Consider the following 21,392-nt stretch of genomic DNA (forward strand, 5'->3'; position numbering starts at 1 on the left):
CCTCTACTCGCCGGACATCAGCACTCATCAGCGGCCATGGCCCGGAGGTTCTTCGTGGGAGGAAACTGGAAGATGAACGGCGACAAGGAGAGTTTAGAGGCGCTCATCGGCAGCCTGAATGCCGCCAGCCTGCACGACGACACCGGTAGGGAAGGGGAGGTAATTTAGTTTAATCAGGACAGGTGACATGACCGAGTAACGTGACCAGATTGAGCCGCATTTAGAAAGCTAACGTCAGAGTTGTATCCTCTGTGTTCCACTGGGCCTACAAAATAACAATATAATAATAAGTTAATTGCAGTAAAAAACAGAGCCAGTCAAGTACAATTAAAAGTGGTACATCACAGACCAATTTGTGGTGTTTTTAAAAATATTTTTAAAATATAAAAAAATAAAATAAATGTTATATATATATATATAAATAAAATACAAACAATTAAAATAATATACTATTAATCAATATCAACATGTGGGATGTTGCGTTGACTTAACTGTCACCCCATACAGGGCCGTAACTACGATTTGACAAATACCGAAGTCAAAAATGGTGGTCTAAGACAGTGTTTTTTAACCAGTCTGGTGTGCCATGGGAGATTATGTAATTTCACCTAATTGGGTTAAAAATATTTTTTGCAAACCAGTAATTATATTCCGCAAATGTGCCGTTGTTGAGTGTCTGTGCTGTCTAGAGATCGGCAGAGTAACCGTGTAATACTCTTCCATATCAGTAGGTGGCAGCAGGTAGCTAATTGCTTTGTAGATGTCGGGAACATGGTTTGTCGTGATCACAATATGCGGGAGGCAGCGTGCAGGTAAAAAGGTATCTGACGCTTAAACCAAAAATAAACAAAAGGCGAGTGCCGCTAAGAAAAAGCATTGAAGTGTAGGGATGGCATTCACATCGACGTCCCATTAGGGTTGTGAGTTTTTCCTTGCCCTTATGTGGGCTCTGTACCGCGGATGTCGTTATGGCTTGTGCAGCCCTTTGAGACACTTGTGATTTAGGGCTATATAAATAAACATTGATTGATGGTTGGTTATGGTTTGAATTCATATCCAACAATTGCGAGAACGACTTTTTACTGTCAATATCGGATGCTGAGTTTAATTTTTTTAATGTTTTCTGCTGGCGGTGTGCCTCAGGGTTTTTTCAATGAAAAAAATGTGCCTCGGCTCAGAAAAGTTTGAAAAACACTGGTCTAAGAGAAGCTTTGAAAGGCTGAAATCATGGGTATCCCAGCACTATGTTAATTAAAAGGTGAACTGTTACAAAATCATGCGATGGTCAAATATGTTAGATAATATAACGTGATATTTCTACCTCAATGAGTGCTTTTATTATTTATATATAATAATATACAATATGCAGTGTAGGCCTACAGTTTGGACACACCTTCTCATTCAATGCATTTTCTTTATTTTCATGACTATTTACATTGTAGATTGTCACAGAAGGCATCAAAACTATGAATGAACACATGTGGAGTTATGTACTTAACAAAAAAGGTGAAATAACTGAAAACATGTTTTATATTGTAGTTTCTTCAAATTAGCCACCCTTTGCTCTGATTAGTGCTTTGCACACTCTTGGCATTCTCTCAATGAGCTTAAGAGCTGAAATGGTTTTCACTTCACAGGTGTCATAGATTTGATGCCTTCAGTGACAATCTTCAATGTAAATAGTCGTGAAAATAAAGAAAATGCATTGAAATTAGAATGTGTGGCCAAACTTTTGGCCTGTACTCTATGTATATAACACAACTTTAACATCATTAAAACATACATTTAAAAACCATAACCACTTTTTTAGAGCAACCGGGTTTCGAACCCAACGCCTTCTGCATTGTAAAGCAAGTACTCATAACACCTGCCACAGAGCCACCGGAAGTGAGCGTGGAAAATATGAGTTTATATTCTAATCGGTGACAGAGCATGATGTGGCCAGGAATAAGTTTGAGGTAAAATTTTATATCAAGCGCCTTATCATTCAATAGTTTACATTTTAATGTGCTTCTTCACGCAACCCCCCCGTCCCCCACTGATCGCGAAGCCCTATGCATAACCTCTAAAGCAGGGGTCCCCAAACTACGGCCCGCTCAGGCAAATCATATTGTCTAAAAATAAATTTTCCCATCGATAACGTGACAATGTTAAGTGTCAAAGCGGATTAAAAAGACAATGTGTGTATATATATATATATATATATATATATATATATATATATATATATATACATAGGGCTGCAACAACTAATCGATTAAAATCGATTATAAAAATAGTTGGCGAATAATTTAGTCATCGATTCGTTGGATCTATGCTATGCTATGCGCATGCGCAGAGGGAATTTTTTTTAAATAAACCTTTATTTATAAACTGCAACATGTACAAACAGCTGAGAAACAATAGTCAAAATAAGTATGGTGCCAGTATGCTGTTTTTTTTTCAATAAAATACTGGAAAGGATAGAAATGTAGTTTGTCTCTTTTATCCGATTATTAATTGATTAATCGAAGTAATAATCGATTATCAAATTAATCATTAGTTGCAGCCCTAATATATATATACATATATACAGGGGCGCCGCTAGGGATTTTGGGCCCCATGAAAATAATCTTTACAGGGCCCCCAACACAGTGTCATTATTTTTTCTGTATTATAATTTCATCATCATTAGGGGCCTCTCTGGGCCCCCCTCCATCATGGGCCCCTAGAATCCGTCTCCTTTACCCCCCCTTTTCGGCGCCCCTGCATATATATATATATATATATATATATATATATATATATATATATATATATATATATATATATATATATATATATATATATATATACATATGTATATATATATATATATATATATATATATATATACATATGTATATATATATATATATATATATATATATATATACATATGTATATATATATATATATATATATATATATATACATATGTATATATATATATATATATATATATATATATGTATATATATATATATATATATATATATATACACATATGTGTATATATATATATATATATATATATATATATATATATATATATATATATATATATATATATATATATATATATATATATATATATATATATATATATATATATATATATATATGTATATATATATATATATACAGCTCGGCCCCCGGCCACATTTTTTTAACCCAATGCGGCCCACGAGTCAAAAAGTTTGGGAACCCCTGCTCTAAAGGCTTAGTGGCCACATGTGTAGACAGCAACTTTTAGCTCTTATTTCCAAAATTGTGTACACTACTGAATTGAGGTCTTATGGCCGCTTATGTGGACACTTATACTGCCATCTGGTGGTGTCGGGAGAGTATAACATACAATGGAATTTGGGGAAAAAAAGTGTAAAAATAAGAATTAGCATGTCACTAAACATGAAGTACATCATATCAAAATATGATTCTTAGTTTTTATTCTAATTAGGGTCCAATAAGCCCAAATAGCAAAGACAAATAAAAAAAAGCATGTAAACAAACAGCTTGGGCTTTAAGAGGATAGAGCATGTTCTGCTTAGGGCGGGGCGGCACATGACTAACACGACAACGTTATTTTTCCGCCAGTGTTTCAAATCAATCTCTTTCGGGTGAAACCAACATTAGTTACATCAGTATGACGTAATGTTAATGTTATGTTGACAGCACATTTATTTCTGATCGGATGATCTTTAAAGTAAATGTCATTGCGTTACGTTGTTGGAGTTGTAGTGGGTCGTGCATGAGCAAAGATCGTATATTGAAAGCAGACGATCTACCGCATGATGTTGTACAGTGTGCTACACAAAGTACATTTGCAGTCAGTTGTAGCATATTCTTTTTGTCACTTAAAAAAATGCAGAGGACATGACCTCGGTGTAGTCAATGGTCGTTAAGGCCATGATCTCATACAGGATAAAAATACATTGTCATCATTTTTCATTTCAGAGGTGGTTTGCGCGGCCCCTTCCGTCTACCTGAACTTTGTTCGCTCCCATCTGGACCCCCGCGTCAGCGTTGCGGCCCAGAACTGCTACAAGGTGGCCAAGGGAGCGTTTACAGGGGAGATCAGGTAACATGCGGTGCTTTGATAGCTTGAAGATTTTCCTGTCTGCACTCTTCCCTCCAGCCCGGCCATGATCAAGGACTGCGGTGCTGACTGGGTACTTCTGGGACACTCATCATTGAAATTCACTTAAGAACAAGCAGGTGTTTAATACAAGAACCTTAGAGAACATGTATGTAATGAGGTCAAGTGCGGTGGTCTGGTTTCCGAGCCAAATGTTCTGCGCGTGTTGCAGGTGGCTCACGCTCTGCAGAGTGGCCTCTGCATGATCGCATGCATCGGGGAGACGCTGGAGGAGCGCGAGGGCGGCACCACCGAAGACGTCGTGTACGCTCAGACGCAGACCATCGCAGGTGAGGAATTCAGGTGTCCATTAGAGTCCAGATTGTCCAAACTTTTTCTCAATGAGGTTTATATTAGGATACACCTTTTTAAGGCTCCTCCCCAGATTTCTTAGTTTTAAGGTTGTCTAAAATGATGAGAGGTGACTAGAACTGAATATAGCAATTGATTCTACAAAATAGAGGTACCGTATTTTTCGGAGTATAAGTCGCACCGGAGTATAAGTTGCACCTGCCGAAAATGCATAATAAAAAAGGAAAAAAACATATATAAGTCGCACTGGAGCCCGGCCAAACTATGAAAAAAACTGCGACTTATAGTCCGAAAAATACGGTAAGTACAAACAACAGAAATACCAGGCCTGGAGAGAGAGTGAATGCGCTATCAAGAGGTCAAAGCAGTCTCTGTAAAATGGCTACCTTCTTCATCTCCTTTTGTCCTACTTTGTCGCCCCGCTTTTAGCATGATGTAAAACTGCTTGGCGCGCACACACACTCTACTCCACTCTCTCTCTTCAAGCCTGGACCTCATGACATCATTAGTAATGATATGTTTGTGTGTGCATAAATGAAAACACAGGGTATATTTATTGTTTTTTCCTCGTAGCAGAATGAAGGCCAATTCTTAAAGCGTTCTTATTCTGTCAAAAATGATGGAAAATGTTCCTCTATCAGTTACCAGGGCGTATACACAACACTTCTCAAGCGCCCCCTACATGCACCCTAAACCCAGCATCACCGCCTTCCTGAGATCGGTAGGTTGTGAGTTCAAACCCCGGCCGAGTCATACCAAAGACTATAAAAATGGGACCCTTTACCTCCCTGCTTGGCACTCAGCATCAAGGGTTGGAATTGGGGGTTAAATCACCAAAAATTATTCCCGGGCACGGCCACCGCTGCTGCTCACTGCTCCCCTCACCTCCCAGGAGGTGCTCAAGGGTGATCGGTCAAATGCAGAGAATAATTTCGCCACATCTAGTGTGTGTGTGACAATCATTGGTACTTTAACTTTTTAACTTTATACTGACACACTTGGTATGTTTGCACACTAAAAACATACTTTTGCATGAATTTGGCTGGAATCAGCTTTTTCACTTACAAAACATGATTAGAGATGGGATTAAAATGTCTAGACCAGTGATGGGCAGTAACAAGCTACATGTAGCTTAACTACATTTTCCAGTAGTTTGGCGGTAGTTCAGCTACTTTTTTATTCGTGTAGCTTAGCTACTTTTAGGCCCATGTAGCGAGGTGGCTTACATCAAAGCTACAAGCTAGAAAGACAGAAAATGGACTGTGAATCCAAGCCAAAAAAAAAAAATGGAGAAAATACAATGACCTGGATGAATGAGAACGTCCATGATGATTGGTTAGCGTTCGTATGATGAGTCACAGTTGGCTAAGGTTGGGGCGAAACATTATGGACTGGCCAATCAGAGGCAAGATATGGCGGGTCATGGAAACCAAGACGCAAAATCATAACAGTCATGCACTCATGTCACATGACGACGAGAGAGTCGGAGACAGAGGGACGATTCAAGCTGACCACTCAAAAAAAAACAACACACTTGCAAATGGCAGCGAAATTCTCCCCCACAGTGATGAAGATGACGTCCAGGAAACCCACAGTAATGTGTGCCCTTGACCATATTTACACAAATGTATGCGTTTAGAGAAAACAAAGCCCAAAACCTTAGTTTTTAGTTGTTTACTCTGTAAACCCAAATCAGAACTGCTCTCTTCATCTAAGACGTCCAGCACACATTTAGGAACACACATTAAGGTGAGTTGAGACAACACAAGTCATGTTATTTTTTTGTCAAGACATAGATAGATGCTGTTTTTTTACTGTAGGCCAGTGGTTCTTAACCTGGGTTCGATCGAACCCTAGGGGTTCGGTGAGTCGGTCTCAGGGGTTCGGTGGAGCCTCCGACGCTGAGGTCAAGACACACCTGACTCATCGTGTAAATAAAAACTTCTACCTATCGGCGTATTATAGATACGGCAACAGCAGAAGTCACACCGATTTGCAGGTGTGTAATTTGTTGTGATGTTCATGCACGGTTCATTTTGTGCACCAGTAAAAAAACATATAACTTTGTCTTCAATTTGAAAAAAAAAAAACATTTTTATTTTTCACTAAAGAAGGGTTCGGTGAATGCGCATATGAAACTGGTGGGGTTCGGTACCTCCAACAAGGTTAAGAACCACTGCTGTAGGCAGAGAAAATGAATAGTACTATAGGGGTTGGCCAAAGAAAAGGCAAACTAAATAAATACATAAAGTGGGGAACGGTGACCCCTAGAGGTGATTGTCGGGTATCACCAGCTAAATGACAGATAGTTAATAGTAATGAACATTGATATTATACATATATATATAAATGCCTGTAAACATAGCTTTGATGTAGCAAGCTCCTTTTGCCGTGTAGCTTGTAATGTAGCTTGCCACAAATCTCCGGAGATAGTGACTTGTAGTTTAGCTTACAAGAACATATCTAGATAACCTCCAAAATAATAATACAAAAAAAATAAAGAAGTGTTAACAAATTCAATGGAAAGTGGCCAGAATATGAATTTAAATAATCATATCACCTGTCATTATTCACTTAAGTATAAATATAAGTCTGTCAAGTTTTTCTGTACTTCAGCGTGTAAAGTGGCGATGAACTGATTCACGTTTAATTATCATCAGTGGGTAATATGAATCTTAATAATACAGTCCTCCCTTGCCACATCGCGCTTCAAATATTGCAGCTTCACCACATCGCAGATTTTTTCTATCATATCTGTGTTGGCCCTGTAATGAGGTGGCGACTCCTCCAGGGTGTACCCTGCCTTCCGCTCGAATGCAGCTGGGATAGGCTCCAGCACCCCCCGCAACCCAAAGATGGATGAAAAAAAAAAAAAAAAAAAAAGGTTCTAAAATTCAGCATTTTCAAGCACAACAAATACTAAATACTCTGAAAATATCAATATTACAGTAGTATTGGCCACTAGATGAGACCAAACTAATCAAAATGCGCTGTACAGTATCAAAGCCAAGGGCTTAAGGGCTCTCATAATGCTGAAATACTTATTTAGAAGGTGCTCTAGCTATAAAAATATTAGATTTTCATTTAATAGTTACTACGTTGCGGTAATTAATTTATCACAGTCATGTCAGGAACCAATTAACAGTGATAAACCAGAGAGCACTGCATTATTATTATTATTATTATTGCATCTCCTGGGGGTTAAGCCGTCCTCTGTCTTTAAAACCTAGTGACACCTCTGTTTGTAACTTTAATCGAGAGTTTTTGAACGCACCACAGTTATGGGCAATGAGATGCAGCCAAAGTGAAACCTTTGCATCTTGTAATTTTTTTTTTTTTTTTAATAATGTTTTACAACTTACATAGTTGGATGACAAGAAAAATATTCAAACTTTACAAAAGCCCAGCGGCCCCCTGTGCTTTGAGCCCCAGTGCAACATCCCCATAAGTGTCGAATACTGAAAACGTAAAAAAAAGTGTGTGTGTGTGTGTGTGTGTGTGTGTGTGTGTGTGTGTGTGTGTGTGTGTGTGTGTGTGTGTGTGTGTGTGTGTGTGTGTGTGTGTGTGTGTGTGTGTTTGTGTGCGCGCAAATGGTTGTTTTAAAATGTCAGACAAAAATAGAACCGTACGAAAACTGTACACCAAAGGTGTCCAAGTACGGCCGGGGGCCATTTTTTATTGTCCCCAACACATTCTCTAGACCAGTGTTTTTCAACCACTGTGCCGCGGCACACTAGTGTACCGTGAGATATTGTCTGGTGTGCTGTGGGAGATTATGTAATTTCACCTAATTGGGTTAAAAATATTTTTTGCAAACCAGTAATTATTATCCCTAAATGTGCCGTTGTTGAGTGTCTGTACTGTCGAGAGCTCGGCAGAGTAACCGTGTAATACTCTTCCATACCAGGAGGTGGCAGCAGGTAGCTAATTGCTTTGTAGATGTCGGGAACGACGACAATGGTTTGCAGGTAAAAAGGTGTCTAATGCTTAAACCAAAAATAAACAAAAGGCGAGTGCCGCTAAGAAAAGGCTTTGAAGCAAAACTAAACTGAACTTACTGAAAAGTAAACAAAAACAGAATGCTGGACGACAGCAAAGACTTACAGCGTGTGGAGCAGACGGCGTCCAGAAATGACATGACAATCAACACCAAAATAGGAGCGTAAAACGTGAATTATATTTATATAGCGCTTTTTCTCTAGTGACTCAAAGCGTTTTACATAGTGAAACACAATATCTAAGTTACATTTAAACCAGTGTGGGTGGCACTAGGAGCAGGTGGGTAAAGTGTCTTGCCCAAGGACACAACGGCAGTGACTAGGATGGCAGAAGCTAGGATCGAACCTGGAACCCTCAAGTTGCTGGCACGACCACTCTACCAACCGAACTATACCGCTTTGAGTCATGAGAGAAAGAAAAAAAAGCGCTATATAAATATAATTCACTTCAAGACAAGAACTAAAACACTACACACAGGAAAACACCAAAAAAAACTCCAAATAAGGCACAGCGTGATGGGACAGGTCGTGACAGTACACCTACTTTGAGACAAGAGCTATAGTGATGCATGCTTGGTTATGGTTGGAATTCATATCCAACAATTGCGAGAACTACTTTTTATTGTCAATATCGGCTGCTGGGTTTCTTTTTTTTAATGTTTTCTGCTGGTGGTGTGCCTCGGGATTTTTTCAATGAACAAAATGTGCCTCGGCTCAGGAAAGATTGAAAAACACTGCTCTAGACAAAATAAACATGGATTTGAACATTTCACTCAAAAATGAAAGAGAAATATGGAACCACTAAAGAATCGTAGAGTTTGCAATTCCGGTATACATTGCATGTGAATGCCCTATGTGTGCAAGCCGCCAAACCGCCGATACGCGTCAGTGGACCTGAAATGCTTCAATGTCCAGGATGAGTGGAGTGTGTGTATGTTGGAAAGGTGCAAATCGGATGAGAAGAGAGAGGTTTGTATATTGCCCATTCATTTTCAATGGGGGAAATGCCTGGTAATTCCGGGTCATCAGAAAATTTTCAAAACTGGGTAACATGCTGGCTTGAATGTCCAGGGTGAGTGGAGTGTGTGACTGTTGGAACGGTTCAAATTGGATGAGAAATGTGGGATGTGCTGTCCGTTGTATATTTCCCATTCATTGTCAATGTCAAAATCGGCAATTTTGGGAAAGGGAACACATGTTTTGCGTTCAAGATATGGGAAGAGTAGTGTGGGTGGATGGTTGAAAAGTCAGAATCGGGTTTAAAAAATGCAAAGGATTTTGATAAATTTCCCCATTAATTTAAATTCGAAATCCCTTGGAATTTTGGGAAAAACTAGCACAATTGTCCTAAATCAGGGGTCGGCAACCCAAAATGTTGAAAGAGCCATATTGGACCAAAAATACAAAAACAAATCTGTTTGGAGCCGCAAAAAAATAAAAACCATATTACATACAGATAGTGTGTCATGAGATATACATTGAATTAAGAGGACTTAAAGGAAACTAAATGAGCTCAAATATAGCTACAAATGAGGCATAATGATGCAATATGTACATATAGCTAGCCTAAATAGCATGTTAGCATCGATTAGCTTGCAGTCATGCACTGACCAAATATGCCCGATTAGCACTCCACACAAGTCAATAACATCAACAAAACTCACCTTTGTGCATTCACGCACAACATTAAAAGTTTGGTGGACAAAATGAGACAGAAAAAGAAGATGCATAAAACACGTCCTAGAAAGTCGGAGAAAGTTATACATGTAAACCAGGGGTGCTCATTACGTCGATCGCGAGCTACCGGTCGATCTCGGAGGGTGTGTCAGTCGATCACCAGCCAGGCATTAAAAAAAATAGTCCTAAAAATGAGCGATCATAAATCTTCACTATGACGTCACTTTCGTCACTTGATTGACATTCACGGCACCCGAGGGTCTTCTGAGATGACGCTGGCTGCTGCCAGCTCATTAAAATTACCGACTGGAAGGCGAGAAACACTTTATTTCAACAGACTCTGGCGCCGTACCTGTCGTCAAAACTCCAAAGACCGACTGCACAGTTGCGCTAACAAAACAAGAGTCTCAGAAAGCTGGCGTGCACAAGCTAGCAAGCTACGGAGTTTGCCGACAATGTATTTCTTGTAAAGTGTATACAAATGAGTACGGAAGCTGGACAAATAAGATGCCAAAAACCAACCATTTTCATGTGGTATTGGACAGAAAGGAGGACTTTGTTCTCCTCCATTCGAAAATGCGGACGTTTTTAGCACCACTGTCTGATTCCAAGCAATGCAAGTCATCAGAATCAGGTAATACACCAACTTATATTCTTGTCTTCATGAAAGAAAGGAATCTATATGTGTTAAACATGCATGTATATCTTTAAACACCTTAACTTGTTAACAATATTAACTATATGTGTTAAACATGCTTGCATTATCTTTAAACACCTTTAACTTATTAACAATATTAACTATATGTGTTAAACATGCTTGTATTATCATTAAACACCTTTAACTTGTTAACAATATTAACTATATGTGTTAAACATGCTTGTATTATCTTTAAACACCTTTAACTTATTAATAATATTAACTATATGTATTAAACATGCTTGTATTATCATTAAACACCTTTAACTTGTTAACAATATTAACTATATGTATTAAACATGCTTGCATTATCTTTAAACACCTTTAACTTGTTAACAATATTAACTATATGTATTAAACATACTTGTATTATCATTAAACACCTTTAATTTATTAACAATATTAACTATATGTGTTAAACATGCTTGCATTATCATTAAACACCTTTAACTTATTAACAAAAACATATATTTCATAAATAAGTAAATATAAATTATATATATGAATGAGGTAGATCCCCACGACTTGATCAATTGAAAAGTAGCTCGCCTGCAGAAAAAGTGTGAGCACCCCTGATGTAAACAAACTACGGTGAGTTCAAGGACCGCCAAAATTAGTAGGACAAAACGGGGCTCGCCAAATACTCGAATCAGTGAAGCATGTTTAATACAAACACTGTGCTTTATAACAATTAGGGAGGTTTGTGTCATGTTTGTCCTCCTACAGAAACCATATTAAAACAAAAAATATATTTTTTTCCCCTCATCTTTTTCCATTTTTCATACACTTTTGAAAAAGCTCCAGAGAGCCCTAGGGCGGCGCTAAAGAGCCGCATGCGTCTCTAGAGCCGTGGCTTGCCGACCCCCGTCCTAGATGATATGAATGAGTTGGAGTTGGAATTTTTGGAATTGATTGAAAAATGTTGACTTGCTAACAGTTTTAATTGAGGATGAGTATTTCGGAATTCCTGGAATTTCGGGAAAACTGGGAATTTGTACGAGAAGAAAAATTGTGATGTTGTCCCAGCGAAGAGGAATGTTTTGAAGGTGAAATGGTCAAAAACGGTTGAAAAATGCAGTCTGAGAAAACTTTGCAGCAAGAAGTGAAAATAGGCTTTCGAAAACCGGGAATTCCTAGAATATTTTTTCATTTGGAAATTGGTAGTTTGATTGTCCAAGGTGAGTGGAGTGTGTGGATGATGGAATGGTTCTTCAAATTGGTTGCAAAATGTGGGAATTGTGCAAGTTTGAAAAAAATATCCCAAAAACCAGGAAATTCAGCGCCTCTCCCGAAAACCTCCCGGGACAAATTTTCTCCCGAAAATCTCCCGAAATTCAGGCGGACCTGAGTGACCTGTCGACAGCCTGTTTTCAAGTCCGCTTTCCCACAATATAAACAGCATGCCTGCTCAATCACGTTATAACTGTAGAATGATCGAGGGCGAGTTCTTAGTTTTTTATGTGGGTTTATTGTTAGGCAGTTTCATTAACGTCCTCCCAGTGTGGCAACAACACACAACAACAGCAGTCACGTTTTGTCTACCGTAAAGCAGTTCGTCTGCCGTAAACAGCAATGTTGTGACACTCTTAAACAGGACAATACTGCCATCTACTGTGCATTATGTGTGTGTATATGTGTAAATAAATGAACACTGAAATTCAAGTGTTTCTCTTATTTATATATATCACGGTGGCAGAGGGGTTAGTGCATCTGCCTCACAATACGAAGGTCCTGAGTAGTCTTGGGTTCAATCCCGGGCTCGGGATCTTTCTGTGTGGAGTTTGCATGTTCTCCCCGTGACTTTGTGGGTTCCCTCCGGGTACTCCGGCTTCCTCCCACCTCCAAAGACATGCACCTGGGGATAAGTTGATTGGCAACACTAAATTGGCCCTAGTGTGTGGATGTGAGTGTGAATGTTGTCTGTCTATCAGTGTTGGCCCTGCGATGAGGTGGCGACTTGTCCAGGGTGTACCCCGCCTTCCGCCCGATTGTAGCTGAGATAGGCTCCAGCGCCCCCCGCGACCCCAAAGGGAATAAGCGGTAGAAAATGGATGGATGGATGTATATATATATATATTTATAGCTAGAATTCACTGAAAGTCAAGTATTTCTTATAGTATTTCTCCTCCCCTCTTAACCACGCCCCCAACCACGCCCCCGACCACGCCCCCCCCACACCCCACACCTCCCGAAATCGGAGGTCTCAAGGTTGGCAAGTATGGCTCCATAGCTTTATTTAAATGCAAGACGTTTGCTGCAAAGAAGCACCAAGTTTGTCAATAGGCTCCGGCGAGATGTGTGAACGCCATGTTTTAGATGTCTCCTTTGTGTTTCAGACAATGTGACGAACTGGGCCAAAGTGGTTTTAGCCTATGAGCCCGTGTGGGCCATCGGCACGGGCAGGACGGCCTCACCTGAGCAGGTAACTGACATTATCAAGATGTTTCCTCAGGGTTGTCCAAAGTGTGGCCTGGTAGTCATATTTAGCTTACGGCTCTTTTTCTTTTACTGGCCACTGCAATATTCTTAAAATAGAATACATTGATTATTAATCATTATCCAATATTACAGTTATAAACAGATTAGCATTCATTGACATACTTTGGGGCTGGTTTTAGAATTTTCCACAAAATGTACCACGCTTGCTGCATGTATAATGGACCCAAGTGGTGGGATATTAAAATCTAGTAAAATTTTGCTAAAAACTAATATAAATATTAAGAACCCAATGTAGTGAGAGCAGCCGTCCAAAATAAGGAAAGATAATTATGCTTGTTCACAATTTATTACAATCCGAATTAGGGTACAGTCACGACAGGCGTAGTGGGTCAGTGTCCTGGCTCCGCCCACTTCCACGGCGTCCTCCTGCACACAGAATTAAAACGGAGGCAGGCCACGGGGATAAAATCATTTAAAAACACGGAAACGCTCTCAGGGCTGACGTCACACTTACACGCAAGGCAGGGTCTGCTGTAGTTTCGCGTAGAAGTATTGGGTACGCCCACTCTCCTCACCAGTCTCCGGTGGGACCTACGTGGCCGTACTCGTCCCGTCTCGCTCCGCCTCTTGGTCGCTCCCGGGAGGCGCCGCGGGTCTCTGGGTCCCGATCGCTCCTGCCCACAGCACCACACAGCCAGCGCACAACGCACGAGCCCGCAAGCCCACAGCCCAAGGCAGTTGATCACCCCCACAGATCCACAATCTGCAACACTTACTTCGGAGGCAGAGTTTCCTCTGCCTCTGCGTGTTGTGGGCTTCTTGGGGTTCACTCCGGTAGCCTGCAAGGTCTGCTGTGTAGTCCTGGATTCCTTCCCAGCCTGTGTGCGTCCACCCGGTCGCTCCTTGTCAAACATGTCGATCCTCCTGGTCGCTCCTTTTTAAATGTGTGCAGTCCTAATGCTCCACAGGTGCGTCTGATTTCAGGTGCCGTTCGATTGGGAACTTTGGTTGTCAGGGGCAACACGCTAAAAGGGGCAACGTCTTAAAATACCAGCAAAGTCCACAAGGAGTAAAAACATGCAATTAAAATACAATCAAATTACACAGCAATAAAAACATGAAATTAAAATCCACAACAATAAAAACACTCTAAGACATGCATGGCAATGAAACATAAAATAATAAAATCCCCTACTTTTGTCCCATCACACATGGAGTAATGAGGAAATGCTAATAATAATTTTGTTATGTGTGCGAAGGCTCAGGAGGTCCACGAGAAGCTCAGGGCGTGGCTCAGAGCCAACGTGGCAGAGGATGTAACCGACGCGGTGCGCATCATCTACGGAGGCGAGCGCCGTATGCGGCCAGCCAGCTTGGAGCGCTATCAGCCTGCGTCGTGATGCTCCACCTTCTTCTCGCCTCTCGGCAGGTTCCGTCACGGCAGCCAACAGCAGAGAGTTGGCGTCTCAGGAGGATGTGGACGGCTTCCTGGTGGGCGGCGCCTCGCTGAAGCCGGAGTTTGTTGACATCGTCAACGCGCGCGCTTGAGAGAAACGAGACCTTCGCCAAGGCTCAAGTTTATGGAGGGCTCCTTAAGAGGCGCTCGATAGGCTCCTTTTTACAGCCCCTTCCTTAATGAACGTGTTAGAAATGTTTAAGTACCTTATTTTTCGGACTATAAGTCGCAGTTTTATGTGTGAAACTTATGTGTGAAATTATTAACACATTACTGTAAAATATCAAATAACATTATTTAGCTTATTCACGTAAGAGACTAGACGTATAAGATTTCATGGGATTTAGCGATTAGGAGTGACAGATTGTTTGGTAAACGTATAGCATGTTCTATATGTTATAGTTATTTGAATGACTCTTACCATAATATGTTACGTTAACATACCAGGCACGTTCTCAGTTGGTCATTTATGCGTCATATAACGTACACTTATTCAGCCTGTTGTTCACTATTCTTTATTTATTTTAAATTGCCTTTCAAATGTCTATTCTTGGTGTTGGGTTTTATCAAATACATTTCCCCCAAAAATGCGACTTATACTCCAGTGCGACTTACATGTGTTTTTTTTCCTTCTTAATATGCATTTTCGGCAGGTGCGACTTATACTCCGGTGCGACTTATACTCCGAAAAATACGGTAAATCACTACACATTGATGTAATTACACTGCATTTAGCTACAAAGACTGATCGCGATGCTATTTTGTCATTAAGGACATAAAAGTGGAGAAAAAGAAGATTTGTTCATTATTAGTGCTTTACGTCACCAACGTCCACTAGCCCAGGGGTGTCCAAAACTTTTTTATTGAAATATTTTAAAGTTTTGTTTTTTAAAAAGCTTTATTTTTTTTAATTTTGGGGGTTTATTTTAACAATGTGTCACTGTCCAATGAATAAAATAATCGTAGGCTGTAAACAGCCTCATTGGGGGCCACACTTTGGACACCCGGGATGTGGAAGAACACAGGAAGGCGAGAGTGAAATTGCAAATTGTTTATTTCACACATTTTAATTGATACAAGTCCTCCTTTTTTTGGATTTTTTTTGTTTTTTAAATCTCTTCTCGGACATTCAGCACAAAGCAAAGAACAAAGTTGTTTATTTACGAGGAAGAGGAGTGTGCATGTTGGCTTCCTTGTCTTGTCCACATCTTTAAGAAGCATCTTTTCAAATGAACTAATAACAGTGCATGTCTGGCTTTTTAACTCCCCCTGTGTGTGCGTGTGAGCGCGTGTGCGTGCGTGTGCCCGTGCGTGCGTGTGCCCGTGCGTGTGTGTGTGTGTGTGTGTGTGCATGTGTGTGTGTGTGTGTGTGTGTGTGTGTGTGTGTGTGTGTGTGTGTGTGTGAGAGAGAGAGAGTGTGTGTGCATGTGCATACAGGTCATGGGTCCAGTGCATATTCTTACATTTTTTGCATGTGTGATTTTTCATTTGTACATGGCTCGGTGTGTGTGTGTGTGTGTGTGTGTGTGTGTGTGTGTGTGCGTGTCTCAGTCCTTTTCACAGGGCGCTGGGGTTCCTAAAGTTGTGTCCTGCAAAGCGTGCCTGGTCTCCCAGCTCCTCTTCGATCCTGCAAACAAGAGACATGAGAACCATGGTGGACACATCTATGCTGACAACGTTGCTGAGGTGCACGGATTAGCATTTAACGCCGCTAAATCTCTGCTAACTCCTCCTGTCCTGCATGATGGGATTACGCCCTCATTTTTCCTAACCCTCAATGGTCTTTTAAATTGAAAACTTCCTTCAGTACACTTCAATAAGGGTACTGTGTACACTGTGTACTTTGCCAGTGTAGTGCTTTCCCAAATCTTCTTTCCGGGAACATTTACTTCCTTTTTCTTTTCTCCTTTTTAATTGTGAATGACAACCACTTGAGTGAGTCCCTCCCATTCTGCCACGTAGCCAAGATGGGGAAGACAGGCCTCATTCACACTGCAGGTCAATGACGATTTTTTTGTTGCCCATATGCGACCTGTATCGGATTTTTTCATGTCAGTGTGAACAGCACAATTCCGAATTTTTCATTTCCGACCCAGGCCTCTTTGGTATAGGGCATACTTGCCAACCCTCCTGGATTTTCCGGGAGACTCCCGAAATTCAGCGCCTCTCCCGAAAACCTCCCGGGACAAATTTTCTCCCGAAAATCTCCCGAAATTCAGGCGGAGCTGGAGGCCACGCCCCCTCCAGCTCCATGCGGACCTGAGTCCGCTTTCCTACGATATAAACAGCGTGCCTGCCCAAACACATAATAACTGTAGAATGATCGAGGGCGAGTTCTTGGTTTCTTATGTGGGTTTATTGTTAGGCAGTTTCATTAACGTCCTCCCAGCGCGGTAACAACACACAACAACAGCAGAACAACAGCAGTCATGTTTTTGTCTACCGTAAAGCAGTTCGTCTGCCGTAAACAGCAATGTTGTGACACTCTTAAACAGGACAATACTGCCATCTATAACATCAATAACATCTAGGGCTTTTAGAGAGTGCAGTGCACAACTGCGCACACAACAAGGAGACGAAGCAGAAGAACGAGGAAGATACAGCCATGGCGACGCCGACGCCGATTAAGATGAAGAAATACGCTTTGTTGCACCTTTCCTGCCTGAGTCCGGCGATTAGTTGCAAATCTTGCTTTATTGATTGCTTGCACACAGCCAATGCAACACAAAACAAACTAGTCCCCGCCCGCACTCACGCTACCGCTCCCTCTCTTCTCTCGCCCACACACTCACTGACGTCACTCACCTCACATGCTCACCTATTAAAGGGCCACACACACACATACGCTACTCTCATAACAGCTTGTAAGTTCCAAGCCGCAGCTGCGATTGGACCTGGATAGCCTCCGGGAAGAAGTAAAGGACTACCAAGTGCTTGGCACTGAAGATCTTCCTCAGGAAGCAAAGATTGACCGGTTTTGGGCCATGCTAGGGAGAGATGGAAGATTCCAGACTCTAATGCATTTGATGAAAGCACTTTTGTGCGTGCCACACATCAATGCATCATCAGAGAGGGTGTTCAGCATGGTTAGAAAAATAGTGACAGAGAATAGAACAAGGATGGACAATTCAACCCTTAACTCAACAATGAGTAGATGAGTGTTATGTGTGTGTATATATGTAAATAAATGAACACTGAAATTCAAGTATTTCTTATATATATATATATATATATATATATATATATATATATATATATGAAATACTTGACTTGGTGAATTCTAGCTGTAAATATACTCCTCCCCTCTTAACCACGCCCCACCCCCGACCACGCCCACCCCTCCCCCTCCCCCCACCTCCCGAAATCGGAGGTTTCAAGGTTGGCAAGTATGGTATAGGGAAATAAATCGACTATATATACCATGCGCCATCACGCGCTCAGGTCACATTATCCGACCAGAACGTCATCAAAAAGCGATAAGCGTTATAATTATTCGTCAAAATCGACGGTTACAAAATAAATAGTTGACAACGGAGCAGAAAACCGGTAAAAATAATGTTTTAGGAATTCGCGTGAAACCCTCCTGTCTCCGACTGCTCGCCCACAGACACGCTCTTCAAGCGGACATCGAAGAAAATTATACCGTAAAACTGCAAGAGCCAAAATACTTTTCTTCTTCCTTCTTAATCTTCTAACAATTCGACTCAGAAAATGTTGACTTTGATTGCACAAAATCCTTGAAATCGCCACAAATGCGCCAGTACAAGGGCCGACTAGAGCTGAAGCCATTTTTATTCCATAAACACTGCAGTGCATGCGAGTCAGATTGCATTCACATTAGAAATCACATTTTTATTGGGATGTGCACGACCACTAAAAGGATCAGATTTGACAAAAAATCCAAATTGGACATCCGACTCTGCAGTGTGAATGTAGCCATAGAGGCCAGTGCAAGTGTAAAACCACTTAGGCACTCAAAAGACAAGCAGTGAGTTACAAATCGTGCACGTCTGTGCTTACACTTTTCATGAGGTATATTATGTAAGCTGCACACTTCACTCCGAGTTCTGTCCTAAACTCTGACTGTAAACTGCATGTTGCTGTACTTCTCAGTGTAAACGCACTTATGCACCCCAAAAGACAGGGCTGTGTTTCAGTTTGCGCACTTATGTATTTACACTTCAATAAGGGTTGTATTTATTAATGCACTAAAGCACTCTTAAAGGGGAACTGCTCTTTTTTAAAATGTTGCCTATCATTCACAACCCTTATGTAAGACAAGAACATATTTTTCTTTTTTATGCATTCTAACTACAAAACCCAAAACCAGTGAAGTTGGCACGTTGTGTAAATCGTAAATAAAAACAAAATACAATAATTTGCAAATCCTTTTCAACTTATATTCAATTGAATAGACTGCAAAGACAAGATACTTAATGTTCAAACTAAGAAACTTCTTTTTTTTTTGCAAATAATCATTAACTTAGAATTGAATGGCATCAACACATTGCAAAGAAGTTGTCACAGGGGCATTTTTACCACAGTGTTTCCTTTTAACAATACTCCGTAAACGTTTGGGAACTGAGGAGACCAATTTCTTAAGCTTTTCAGGTGGAATTCTTATCCATTCTTGCTTGATGTACAGCTTAAGTTGTTCAACAGTCCGGGGTCTCCGTTGTCATATTTTACGCTTCATAATACGCCACACATTTTCAATGGGAGACAGGTCTGGACTACAGGCAGGTCAGTTTAGTACCCGCACTCTTTTACTATGAAGCCACGTTGATGTAACACGTGGCTTGATCTTGCTGAAATAAGCAGGGGTGTCCATGATAACGTTGCTTGGATGGCAACATATGTTGCTCCAAAAGCTGTATGTACCTTTCAGCATTAATGGTGCCTTCACAAATGTGTAAGTTACCCATGTCTTGGGCACTAATACACCACCATACCATCACAGATGCTGGCTTTTCAACTTTGCGCCTATAACAATCCGGATGGTTCTTTTCCTCTTTGGTCCGGAGGACACGATGTCCACTGTTTCCAAAAATAATTTGAAATCTGGACTCATCAGACCACAGAACACTTTTCCACTTTGCATCAGTCCATCTTAGATGAGCTCGGGCCCAGCGAAGTCGGCGGCGTTTCTGGGTGTTGTTGATAAATAGCTTTCGCTTTGCATAATAGAGTTTTAACTTGCACTTACAGATGTAGCGACCAACTGTCGTTACTGACAGTGGTTTTCTGAAGTGTTCCTGAGCCCATGTGGTGATATCCTTTACACGCTGATGTCGGTTTTTGATGCAATACCGCCTGAGGGACCGAAGGTCACGGGCATTCATTGTTACGAGCAGTGATTTCTCCAGATTCTCTGAACCTTTTGATGATATTACAGACGTTAAATGGTGAAATCCCTAAATTCCTTGCAACAGCTCGTTGAGAAATTTGATTTTTAAACTGTTGGACAATTTGCTCAAGAATTTGTTCACAACGTGGTGGCCCTCGCCCCATCCTTGTTTGTGAATGACTGAGCATTTCATGGAAGCTGCTTTTATACCCAATCATGGCACCCACCTGTTCCCAATTAGCCTGTTCATCTGTGAGATTTTACAAACAAATGTTTGATGAGCATTCCTCAACTTTCTCAGTCTTTTTTGCCACTTGTGCCAGCTTTTTTGAAACACGTTCCAGGCATCAAATTCCAAATCAGCTAATATTTGCAAAAAATAACAAAGTGTACCAGTTTGAACGTTAAGTATCTTGTCTTTGCAGTCTATTCAATTGAATATAGTTGAAAAAGATTTGCAAATCATTGTATTCTCTTTTTATTTACGATTTACGCAACGTGCCAACTTCACTGGTTTTGGGTTTTGTACATGATTTAAGTATATATGTAATGGAGTAACAGATACATTCACAATAACGTACTATCTACGCAATTTGCTCATTTTAAGCATACATTAATTTCATAAACATCACATTTGTTTTTTCCTTCGACAACATCGCTGATTACTACAGTTGAGACTGGCTGTCTGGTCAGAGGGCACATGTTTGCTAATTGTTTCCCCCAACAGGCTTTGTTGGAAAGTGCAGTGTTTACACTGACCTCATTAGCTGGTTGTACTTGGCCAGCCTTTCAGACCTGCAGGGGGCGCCAGTCTTGATCTGCAACATAGAGGGAGGGTCAAGGGGTTAAAGCGCTCCACCGTTGTGGTGTGTGTTGGGTGTGTGCTCTCTCTACCTGGCCAGTGCACAGTCCCACTACCAGGTCGGCGATGAAGGTGTCCTCCGTCTCTCCTGAGCGATGGCTGACCATGACGCCCCAGCCGTTAGCCTGAGCCAGTTTACACCTGACGGGAACGAAGTGACTATCATCATCATGGCACTACTTACTTGTTATTATTAGACTTCTGAAGGTCCCACACCCCACTCTAAACCTAACATCTTCGCCCCACATACCAGAAACAGTGCTACATTGGGGTTAGGGGAGGGCTATTCCCCCGTCAGAAATCTGTAGAGTCCCCCCCCCCCCCAGCAATTTAGGGCGTTATTATGCAAAACCAACTTTTCTTACACATTTGTACCTGCTGTTGTGTATCTGGGATCTGCATAAACCCCGAAAATGTGAAATCAAACCGTGGAGGCATTGCGGAGTGT

General features: G+C 40.9%; 2 protein-coding genes across 3 annotated transcripts in view; one reads left to right on the forward strand and one right to left on the reverse strand.

The window, feature by feature from the left end:
- On the forward strand, positions 1-16,150 carry LOC133610538 (triosephosphate isomerase-like). Its single transcript, XM_061966894.1, is given in 6 exon segments — positions 1-145; positions 3,976-4,099; positions 4,157-4,446; positions 13,177-13,262; positions 14,539-14,626; positions 14,709-16,150. Coding segments are annotated over 6 exon segments (816 nt in total). The 5' UTR covers positions 1-36; the 3' UTR covers positions 14,828-16,150.
- eno2 (enolase 2) overlaps positions 15,772-21,392 on the reverse strand; it is a 23,498-nt gene continuing 17,877 nt past the window's right edge. For both annotated transcript variants that reach the window (XM_061966892.1, XM_061966893.1), the window contains exons 11-13: positions 20,977-21,085; positions 20,842-20,900; positions 15,772-16,362 (exon numbers count right to left, since the gene is read on the reverse strand). In XM_061966892.1, coding sequence (XP_061822876.1) covers positions 16,293-16,362; positions 20,842-20,900; positions 20,977-21,085 — 238 coding nt within the window. In that variant the 3' untranslated portion in view covers positions 15,772-16,292. The remainder of the gene's footprint in view (positions 16,363-20,841; positions 20,901-20,976; positions 21,086-21,392) is intronic.

This window comes from Nerophis lumbriciformis, linkage group LG11 (genome assembly GCF_033978685.3).
Source record: "Nerophis lumbriciformis linkage group LG11, RoL_Nlum_v2.1, whole genome shotgun sequence".
NCBI classification, from domain to species: domain Eukaryota; kingdom Metazoa; phylum Chordata; class Actinopteri; order Syngnathiformes; family Syngnathidae; genus Nerophis; species Nerophis lumbriciformis.